Here is a 10,992-nt window from a genome sequence, read left to right as displayed (position 1 = left end):
CCTGCCGGCCCTGTCCCCGGCGCCCTGACATGCGGCTGCTCCCAGCGAGCAGAGTGAGGGCGGCCCACTACACGGGACACCCCGCGCCGGCTCCCTGCTCCTCCCCTCCCTGCCCTGCAGCCCTGGCACCTGGGCAGCCAATGCCATGACCAGCACGGGCACCACCTGATCAGGGCACGGCAGACCCACAGGCCTGCTGTGCCCAAAGCCGCCGGCTCAGAGGGCCAGCCTCTCGGGCCTCTGGGTTCCCACAGGGGCCTCCCGTAGGGGCCACCAGGCTGCCTCACTGACTGTCTCCCGCTCCATGTGTGGCCCGGGGCTGGGTCCGGCCAAGCCACACGGACGTCCCTCAGTTTCTCTCTCCAGCCAGCAGGAACGGCTGACCCTGGGGCGCGGGGTCCTACAGGCGACCCCCGTTGAGCATTCTCATGCAGGCCAGGCGGGGTGCGTGGGGTGCTGTCGGGAATCCCAGAACCCGGGGCTCGCGCCCTGAGCATTCTTCAGGCTCTTGAACCACTCTGGGCCTCAGTTTCTCTGAAAAGCGGGTCCCCGAATGGTCCAGCTTCCGGAACCGCTGGGTCACACCCGGCCGCAGAGCCGGGATGACCCTTGTGTAGGCCCCTCCACAGACCGCCTCCCCGGGGATCCTTCTGGAGCTCCGGGGGGACTGGGGGATGGCCTCAGGCCCTGCCCTCTGGGACTCCTACGGCCACCAGAGGGCGCCCCAGGACCGCGAGCGCCGTCAGGACGGCGGAGGTGGTCTCGGTGGCAGAAGCCAGCTTTGCCCTTGGACGGGAGGGCTCAGACCAGCGCCTGTGGCGCAGCCTGTAGCTTTGCCGGGAGCCCACCCAGCGGGTAGAGGGGTTTTCTGAGACCTCTTGGGAAATAAGGGGACCCAGGCATGTGGAACCCACAAGCCCTCGGGGCCTCAGAGTCCATGGACCAGACTCTGAGCAGGCCGTGTGCAGAGGGCCAGATCGCAGCCCTGGTAAGGCAGGCGGCTGGGAGCTCTGCAGGGCCAGTCCCCACCTCTGAAGGACCAGCCTGGACTCACCCCCCCCACCCCTGCAGCCTGGGGAACCCTGCTGGGAACCCTGCAGGTGCCGGGGAGGGTGCAGAGTGAGGGGGTCTCCCCAGACCCTCCAGCCTGTGGGGCAGGGCAGTCTTGGGGCCCTCCCTTCCTCCGTTCCTGTCCTGCCCCTCTGTCTCTGCCTCCTGGACACGCCTCCCCAGCCACCCCCAGCCCAGTACCAGCCCGTGCTCCTCTGCTGCCTACAACCCTCCATGGCTCCCTATTGTCGCACAGAACGCGAACCAGCCCATGGCCCCTGTCCTCCCCTGGCCATCGCCTACCTCCTTCTCTCCAGGCGTCTGGACTCCCCCTTGCTCCTTGTCCCCACCTCCCTCCTGCTGTCTCCCTGCTCCTCCACATGCCCCCCGACCCCCAGCACAGGGGTCTACTATGTCTCTCTCCCTCAACTCCTGGTGGGGGTCTCTGGGAACCTGGCCCTCTGCAGTGACTTTCCATGTACTGTTTGCTGCCCGTCTGCTTCCTGCTCGAAGCTGTGGGCCCTTGAGGCCGCTGGTGCCTCCTGGGCTCAGACCACAGCTGCTGGGGGCCCGAGCAGGAGTGCAGGGGTGTGGTCTGTGTGGGCCACTGGGGGCCGACGGGTGGTCTGTGTGGGAGCCACTGGGGGCCGGCGGGACAAGCTCAGCCGGGGCCGGGGGTGCATGCGGGCCAGTCTCCCTCACTTCGTGCAGCTGGCCGGGGGGCGGCACCACACGCGATGGACGGGACTGTGCTCACGTGACCTTTGGGTAGTGGCCACTTGGGGAGAGAGCAGGACCAGCATCCCCGGGTCACTGTCGCTCTATGGTGGGGGGGAGGTGGACAGGGTGACCACAGAGACCCACAGAGACACAGCCGAGTCCTGGGAAGGACACCAGCACCCGTGTGGCCCTGGACGGGCAGGCCTGCCCCGTGCCTGTGCCGGCCACACAGGGTGTCGCCTGCGGGAAGGTCAGCACCCCTCTGGCCACCGTCGCTCCTTTGTCTCAAAGCACGAAAGCCATGGTCACAGCGGGCCCTGGGTCTCCTCCAACCCTAAGCTTCCCCGGGTCTGCATGAGGCCCAGACTTGGGGACCCTGGGACAGGGAGGGTCCTGCCCTCAGGAGGGCATGCCCCTCCGGCCCCTCCCAGGTAGAGAGGACAGGTCAGGTTCTGCAGGACAGGGCCACCAACCGCCCACCCGAATGCCCCCAGCAGAGGCCAAGAGCTCCGTGGCTTTCAAGGTCGCCCACGCAGAGCAACACAGACCCCCACCCTCCCCGCTGTCCCGGGTCTGCCGCCCATCTCCACGGCCCATCTCCACGGCTCAGCAGACGCAGCCCCCCCGCCTGCCCGCCCCAGACCTGTGGTGGTGAAGCTATCCCTAGAGGGCCCTCGTCCCCCACGGCCCCAGCCAGAACGCTCCTGAGGGACCTTTGGGATCCCAGCCCAGGATCCTGGGTCTGGCTGCTGGGCGCTTGTCCTCCGTCCCCAGGAGCAGGGTCCAGAAAAGGAAGGGGCAGAGGGTGGCGGCGAGGCCTCCGGCGTCCAGCCTCCTCAGCCCCTGCGCTGGCCACCTCTCTGCCCGGAGCCCGTGTTTCCACCAACCCTGGAAGGGGCCGACGACCTGGCCCACCCCTCCCCCCGGCCTAGGCTCCCGTCCTCCTGGAGCAGAGGCTGTGGAGCTGCCAGCCGGCCGGCACACACCCACCCGGCCCTGGAGGGTGCTGCAGGCCCAAGGCAGAACCACAAATAAAGGAGCGTCTCCTCCAGCTTGGGGGGCGGCCGCCCACTCAGGCCGGCCAGAGCAGGTGTGGCTGCCGGAGGCTGGGCCCAGGGAGGGGGATCCCCAGGGAGGGGGCTCCCGCGTCCCCTGGGGCCCTCGGAGTCTGTCCCTCCTGCTGCGTGCGCACCTGCGGGAGGGGCCGTGGGGCTGGCGGCTAACCCTCCCGCGATGGCAGAGACGCCCAGTCCCCCGCGAGGTGAGCACGTGACAACGCCGCCACCGGCAGGGCAGTGGGGCCGGGGCAGCCGTCCCAACCGAGCCTGCGACCTCATAGTCACTGCAGCCCTCCAGGCCCCAGGGCCCCGGGGAAGTGAGCGTGCGGCGCGGGGACCTGTGTCTGTGTCTGTCTGTGTCGGTGTGCGTGTTTCTGTGTCTGCGTGTGTGTCTGCGTGTGTGTCTGTGTGTGTGTCTGTGTGTGTGAAGAAACCAACTTCCCCTTCTCCGGGGCCGGCAAGGCTTATTGCAGGCAGGGTTCCCTGGGGGCCCCCACCTCCTGGTGCCCGGGCACCCCCCCCGCGGTCCCCGCCGTGCGTCACCCTTCCGCTCCTTCTGTCGCCGGTTACCGAGCAGCTCCCATGTGCCAACACTGTGCTGGGGGCAGGCGAGACACAATGAACAATGAAACGTCTCAGAAGTAAATGAGAGAAAGAAACGATTAAAATCGCTGTGGAAAAAGCCAGGAGAACACACGGTTGGGGATTTTAGTTTTGAACGGGCGTGTCAAGGACGACCCCATCTCAAAGGGGATGTTGGTGCAAGTAACTGAGGGGAGGGTGGTCTGTCTGGCTGTGATGCATTCACCCACCCCCCAGCCGTCCAGCCGTCTGTCTGTGACTCCACCCGTCCGTCCGTCCGTCCGTCCTGCCGCCCACCCACGCCTCCGTTCCCTTCTCGAGCCACCCGCTCACCACCACCGGCCGCCCCTCGTGTGCCCCTGGACTCGCAGCCACGCGTGAGTCGGTCTCAGCCCTCCGGGGCCCACCTGCCGGCGGGGACGGCTCTGCACAGGCTTCGGGGAGCTGCGGGGAGCAGGCGAGGGGCTAGGCTAGCTGCCGTGCACGGTCTCTGAGGCTCCCCTGTGGCTTCTCCCTTGGTTTGTGGATCTCCCGGATGACCTCAACCCCCCACGGCCGGGCCTGGCTTCCGCTCACCGGGCCTCCCCTGCGCTGGAGCCAAGCGAGGCTGGGGACTCCGTGGGCGCCCAGGGAGTCCAGCCCCCCAACTCGCCCCTGCCTCTGCTCCACCACTCATCCCCTGTCGCTCCTGGCTCCACCCACTCCCCCCAGCCTCCCTGCCAGCCTTTGGCCTGACCTGCTCACCTGTCCCGTCCAAGTCCGCTCTTGGCTGAGGCCCAGGCTGGCTCTGGCTCCAAGGCAGGCCCCGGGAGCCCCTTCAGAGGAGCCACCTATTGGCTGAAGTGCCAAGTCAGCCACACCAGCCACCGGACGAGAACCCTGGCCAGGAGATGGCCCCGCTGGCCTTGAGGGGCAGGGGACAGACCACCTAGTCCGGTTCCCCTGCCCTCCATTCTCCAGGTGGCCGGGGACACCCACCTGCCTGTCCAGCAAGGAAAGGGCTGCTTGGGTGTCGGAAGCTCCTAGAGCAGGGGCAGTGGAAGCCGGGTGCAGGGGTGAGGGCTGCTCTCTCGGCGGTGGGGGGCGGGCAGGGCGTGCCCTGTGAAGGCGGCTCTTGGTCACCAGAAGTGGCCCACACTCTCCGGGCTGGGCTGGGCAGGGGTGTGCCCCTCCCCAGGACCCTGCCTGGCTCGGAGGGCCGCAGACCTCACCCACCCAGGCCACCAGGAAACCAAAGATTAGGGTGAGTGTCTGAAGCGGCATGTTTTTGGGGTGATTTCAGCAAAGGGCACGAGGCCGCGGGCCGGCAAAGGTCGAGTCTCTACTTCGTAAGCAGTTGGCCCGCTGCCGGCAGAGATACTAGCAGGCAGGGCCACCGGCAGGGGGCTGAGCCCAAGTCCCCAAGCTGACTTCTCCGTCCCCGGCGACCACAGCCAGGACGGCTGCGAGCGGGACCCTGCCCCGTGGCAGCAGCTGCCTGGACCCTCGTTCCTGGGATTCTCGGAGCTGGTCCCCAGGACTGGAGCTCTGAAGGGGAGGGGGGCTCCAAGGCTGGTCGGGAGACTTGAGGGGACCAGCCACGACACCCTTCCGCAGCCGAAGCCCCAGCACAAAGCAAGTGCCATCAAGGAGCCGCGGAGGAGCCGTGATGCCACATGACCTAACCTCAGACCCAAGAAAACACGGGGAGCTCGCCACTCGCCCACGGGGCGCTGGGCGGGACTTGGGGTCCTGGGCTAGGAGGGCCGAGTGTGGGCGTGTGAGTCCGCGGGCGTGGCCATCAACTCTGACCGCCCTGGCCTCTTCCCACCGCCTCTTCCTTCCTGCCCCACCAGACCCTACTGCCCCAAGGCTGTCCTTAGGGGTGTGGACAGAGCACCTCTGTCCCACTGTGATCACAAAAGGGCTTATGTGGGTGCACACGCGTACGTATGCGTCATACCTGTATACAGGCATGACCCGTGCGTACCCACGTGCACTGTAACGTGTGCACACACACACACGGGCCCACACACAGCCCCTAGCCTAGTGCCCTGGAAGGAGATGGGGCAGTGACCTCAGGCGGCAAGTAGAGGGGACAGGACAAGGGCCTCCTGCCTCGCTGGTTCCCGTGCGGTGACGGCCTGTCCAGCGCGGTCCAGCCTGCTTGGCCGTGAGACCCACCGAGGCAAGGCCTCTTGCTGGTGGGGCCGGGCACACAGTCGGAGCCGGCCGGCTCCGTGGCGTGACAGCCCACCAGTGGGAGAGACGAGGTCAGCTCGGCGCCGAGGGACTCCCATGTGGCCTCTGTCCTAGTGCGGTGCCCAGACTTGGGGATGCTCCGTGTCCCCTGTGTGGGAGGAAGAGGAACTCCCTGACATGCCGATTCCTGGGCCCTCCCTGGCCGCCCTGCGTCTGTCTGCATGGGGAGCTCGTGCCCTCCCAGAGCCCAGGCTGTTGTGTCCAGCAGCTGGAGACCCTGCCTCGGGGCTGCTGTCCCCACCGACTGGGGCAGCAGGGGTCTCCGCTGAGGGCGAGTGTCTAGGGCCCATGTGTACAGCCGCTCACGGGCCAGGCCAGAGACAAGGCCAATCACGGGGCCAGTGGTGGCGGGAAAAGCCACCTTCCCCAGTGTGCTGTCGTGCTTCCGAGGGACCCTCACCAGCCACGGGGTTGCCCCAGCAGCCTGCCCTCCCCCTCTCCGCTCCCCCCATGCACCCTAACCCCCAGGAGGGCAGCGCTGCTGCCGGAACGACGGGTGCTCAGTGAGGACTGAGGCCGAATCGGAGGTCACCAGCTGAGAAGCCTCTGGGGGTGCCCCCGGCCCACAGACCTCACAGGAGCCGCCCATGCCCACCGTCACCAGCCTCATTTTACCCCAGTGTCTTTGGGCACCCTCTGGCCCCACGGAAGGAATGGGGGTGGGTGCGGGATGCAGGGCCACGAGGGAGCTGAGGGCCGTGTTCAGCCTGGGGAGGGGGCTGTGGGCAGGAGGGCTGATCCGAAAGGCAGCTGGTGAGCCGAGGCCTGGGTCAGGCTTCCTGCTCCCAGGGGCCTGCGTCCTTCCCTCTCTGAGCCCAGTGAGTCCCAACCCGGCTCCCCATGCCCGCACACCTGGTCTCACCCCCTACCCGCTCCCACCGGTCAGCCCAGGGCCTCGGTCCCTCTCCCAGGCCACCCCCGGCTCCTGGGAGCTCGCAGGGAGCTCTCGGCAGCCCCCTTCCCGTGCTTCCCAGAGTCCCCCTGCCACGGCCCAGGGTCCCCAGAGCAGCTTCCCACATGGCTCAGGGCACCCTGAGAGCCCCGTGCTCTCTCCCCGCCACGGCCCCAGCCCGGCACATGGCCCTCCAAGCCTCCCCAGGTGCGTGGGGGGCGACCTGTCATAATTTTTAAAAATACAGAAACAGACACAAAAGTCCGGTTGTTCCCGTCACAAGCTTATTCAGCGGCCACCCAACAATGGCCAATTCAGCGGCCGTTGGGTCTAATCTCTGCCCCGACTCGGCACCCCACCCTGCCTGCCGACGGCTTCAAAGCCGTTTCCGACATCACAGGACGCACAGGGGCAGGAGGAAGTAGCGCCATGTGCGGCACCTGTGGCTTCTTCCTCCTGAAGGTCAGTGCTAACGGGGCGGGCAGGACCCGCACGACCGTCCCTTCCGCACTGGGCTCCAGAGCAACCAGCAGAGGGTCAAGGAGGCTCTTTTGTTGCGTCGTAGTGAACGGATTTTTTATTTTTTAAGATATTGGGTGTCTTCTGCTCCGTGATTCTGTTTCACGCTCGGATCGTCCTGCTGTGGACGGGCCCTCCTGAAACTTTTCGGCGCACGGGGCAAGAGACTAACTTTGTTTGCAGACAAAGGGCACAGTGGTTAATGCCAATGTTCCTGATTTGAACTCAAGGATGGGTTGTACCTGCCGGGTTTCCTCCTCCTGCTTCCCTTACACTGAAAGTCTTGGCTCTTTTTTTTTTTTTCTTTAAATTTATTTATTTGACAGATCACAAGTAGGCAGAGAGGCAGGCAGAGAGAGGGAGGAATGCAGGCTCCCCGCCCAGCAGAGAGCCCCATGCGGGGCTCGATCCCAGGACCCTGAGATCATGACCCGACCGAAGGCAGAGGCTTGAACCCACTGAACCCCCCAGGCACCCTGAAAGTCTTGGCTCTTAAGGAGCCTAACATCCCATGCATAATCCCAAAGTAAGAGTACTAGCACTACTGTGACGGGGGCGCTTTGAGTTCCTCCGACCTCAGACGCTGGTGAAAATACCGACAACGGGGTCCCCAGGTGGCTGTGCGGAGCTTCGTTCAGCTCCTGGAGGGACGTTCCCGTCGTTAGCGAGGTTTCCTGATGTGACCAGCGCCGTGTGCCTCGCTTTCTGTTTTGCATGGGGCTTTGGGTCCGTTCCTGAAAGTGAAGCTACCCTGAGCGTGTGGCCAGTAACGCCGGCCCCTGCCCGCCAGCGATGTGAGTGTGCGGACCCTGGGGGCCTCGCCCTTGGAACGTGTGGACGTCCAAACGTCTGGACCACTGCCAACCCCATAGGGGAGCAATGCCGTCAGCCAGCAAGCACCTTTAATTTGCATTTTACTTGTTACCACTGACATCGCTTGTTTTTCTTTAAGTGCAAAGATCATGGACTCCCCCTTGCCCTGGGAATGCTTGGCGTCTTCGGCCCACCTCTGCGAGGGCCGTCTGCCACGGCCTCTCCCATGTCGGACATCCCGGCGTGGTTAATCCTCGACCTGCCATCGAGGTCGTAAACACCCTTCCCCGCGGCTCATTGGTCTTTCCGACTTTGCTAATTTCAGCTATTGTCTGGACCTGGAGCACCGGGGGACGTGTTGGCCCTGCCCACAGGTGGCTGCGGAATTCCCCGGACCGGCTCACAGAGCCCACGTGACCGCATCTCCACTTTTATATCTGAGCCTCTGATCCTTCTGAAACCTGCTCCTCGTGGCCTGGGTGAGGTGGGTGCAAGCAGACTTTCCTTCTGTCCTTCCTCCAGTAGAAGACCGGCGTCCTCCTTCGGAGGGCGAAGTAGCCGTGTGGACAGCACTTGCTCACGCGGGCACGCATCCAGAAAGCGCCGACTGAATGCCCCCTGTGTGCCCCAGCCTGTCCCCTGGGGCTCTGCGGAGGCAGACTCTCCACCTCCCTCTGGCTGCCTGCCGGGGTTTGTACTCCCCTGGGAGCTTCCCTAGCCTCAGTGGCCCTGCAGTCTCGGGAGCGCCGGGCACAGGCCGGGACCCACGTCACTCATTTGTCTGCAAATACAAACGGCTGGCCGTCGTTTGTGGGGGACCATCAGGGGTGAAGGGTACTCTAGCCACCAGCAAGACCTGGTTTTCTGCCGTGGGGGGGCGCGTACGTGAAATCAATCAGCCTGGGTGCTCAGGAAGACCGGGGAAGTGTCTGGTAGGTTCTGGTCCCTTACAGGAAAGTCCTACGGTGACCCCTCTTCCCTGCGCAAGGTCCCCAGAGAGGCCTTTTTTCCCGTCCCCCTCCCCCATCCTTCACCCCCGCACCCCAACGTGCAGGGAACCGACTGCCTGCCCAGCGATGGCCCAAGGCAGGGTGGAGGACCTCACACACTGGACCCGGTCCTGCCTCTAAACCCCTGACCCCCGGCATCCTGGGAAATCCATGGGGTGCCATGGCAAAGCCAGGGCGGAGCTCCAGGAGGACAAAACACCCATTCTGCCCATCCCTAGGTCCTTGAACATGCCTTGCCGTGACCTGCCCCGCGGTCAGGCCCTGCCCACACCGCTGACGGGCTGTCTCCAGTGGGCCCCACATCCCCCATGGGCAGGGCTCCCAAGGGCTGTCCCTGACCGACAGTGACCCAGGCTTGCCTCCTGTCCGATGGCCCCCCGTGGGCACCGACCCGACTGCATTTTTCTCCACCCACAGGGTGAATGGGCGGGCACAGGGAACGGGCGTTGCTCAGGGTGTTGGAGGAGCTCACCCGTGGCCCTGCGAGCGTCAAGACGGTGAGTCCGCGCGTGCCCTAGGGTGCCCCCCCTTCTCCCATTGACCCCAGCCTCCCTCCAGTGAAGTGGGTGCCCGTGCCCTCTCCAGCTCTCCTGCCCTGACCCGGCGCTTAGCAGTCGCTGCACCTGCGCCCCGGCCTTTCGCTCCCGCTCAGCGGGGTCTCCGCACCGGGCTCGCAGGTGGGCGTGGGGGGCGGGGCGCGCACGTGGGCGCCAGAGGGGCGGAGCAGCGGAGCGCGGACGGAGCGGGCGGAGCAAGTGGGTGCAGACAGGAGGGACGAGCAGGTGGGCGCCCACCCCGCAGGACCCGGCGGCCAAGCGGGAGAGCGGCCCGGGGCGCGGGCTGGGGCGCCCGCGAGCGGCGGTTGGTCCGGGCGGGGCGTCTGGCCAGGGGCGGGGCCGCCATCCCCGGGGACCGGCCCGTGGCCTCCGCCCCCTCCGGCCCCGCCCCCATGCCCGGGCGGGGCGGGCAGCGGCCCCCCGCGGCCCGGCCGGCAGCAGCGGCCGCCCGCACTGCGCCCCCGGCGCCCGCCCTCGCCGCAGCTCCCCGCGCCGCCGCCCGCCGGCCCCCCGCGCGCCCTGCCTGGCCATGGCCGCCGCCTCCTCCCCGCCCAGGCCGGACAAGGAGCGCTGGGGCTGCGGCCGCCTGTCCGGCTCCCGGAGGGGCAGCGCGGGCCTGGCCAAGAAGTGTCCCTTCTCGCTGGAGCTGGCGGAGGGCGGCCCGGCGGGCGGCGCGCTCTACGCCCCCATCGCGCCCCCCGGCGCCCCCGGGCCCGCGCCCCTGGCGCCCCCCGCCGCGCCCCCGCCCGCCGACCTTGCGGCGCGCCCGCCGGTGAGCCTCGACCCGCGCGTCTCCATCTACAGCGCGCGCCGCCCGCTGCTCGCGCGCACCCACATCCAGGGCCGCGTCTACAACTTCCTCGAGCGCCCCACCGGCTGGAAGTGCTTCGTCTACCACTTCGCCGTGTGAGTACCGCCGCCGCCCGCGCCCGGGGGCTTCCGCGGGCCGCAGAGGGGCGGGGGGGGGCAGTCTCGTGCCACCTGCTGTTGCGGGGACCGCGCCCGCTGCGAACCGAGCTGCCGGAGGCACGAAGAGGTTAATGGGGAAAACAGGACTCGAGGAGCCCGTCCTGTGAAGTCCAGGGCCGTGTGGGTCCGACCCCGGGAAGGGGGGCTTCCCGCAGGCTCTGCCGGGGCATGCGGGGGTGGGGGAGGCTGCCCGAGCCCAGCAGTTGGCTCCACTCCCCCCGGGAAGGACGGTCCAGGTGTTAATCCTCCTGGGAAAGGACGCGTGCCCTGGGAGCTTGCCCTTGGGTGTAAAGGAGAGAACTCCTCAGGGTCGCGGGCGCCCAGGACTCAGGAGCCCCCAGGAGGGGAGGGTCCGAGGCTCCTGCTTGTGGAGCAACATGTCCCCGCTCAAGGCAGACCACGTGCGGGGCGTCTCCTGGGCCAGCGGGTGCAGGACTGCCCCAGAGGGTGGCAGGCCGAGCGCTGTCCCCTCAGGGGTCCTTGTGGCTGCGGGGAAGGCCCTACCCCCCTCAGGGGACCAGGCTCCTGAAGCAGAGGAGGCTGGAGGGGGCTCCGGGGAGGGGCGGGATTGGGCCCACGTT

At 67.2% G+C, this 10,992-nt stretch overlaps 1 protein-coding gene across 5 annotated transcripts in view; it reads left to right on the top strand.

Annotated features, from left to right (window-relative positions):
• The first annotated feature begins 8,368 nt into the window (after positions 1-8,368).
• KCNQ1 (potassium voltage-gated channel subfamily Q member 1) overlaps positions 8,369-10,992 on the top strand; it is a 307,094-nt gene continuing 304,470 nt past the window's right edge. Inside the window, exons 1-2 of one of the 5 annotated variants that reach the window (XM_082749164.1) lie at positions 8,369-8,807; positions 9,303-9,382. In XM_082749164.1, the coding sequence (XP_082605290.1) occupies positions 8,487-8,807; positions 9,303-9,382 (401 nt within the window). In that variant the 5' untranslated portion in view covers positions 8,369-8,486. Of the gene's footprint in view, positions 8,808-9,255; positions 9,383-9,610; positions 10,349-10,992 lie in introns of those variants that run through there. The other 4 variants (XM_082749166.1, XM_082749161.1, XM_082749163.1 and 1 more) reach the window with 4 other exon arrangements.

The sequence above is a fragment of the Mustela nivalis genome (assembly GCF_964662115.1).
Source record: "Mustela nivalis genome assembly, chromosome: 9".
Lineage (NCBI taxonomy): Eukaryota > Metazoa > Chordata > Mammalia > Carnivora > Mustelidae > Mustela > Mustela nivalis.
The sequence above is the reverse complement of the archived record's forward strand: the minus strand, read 5'-3'. Positions and strand labels throughout refer to the sequence as shown.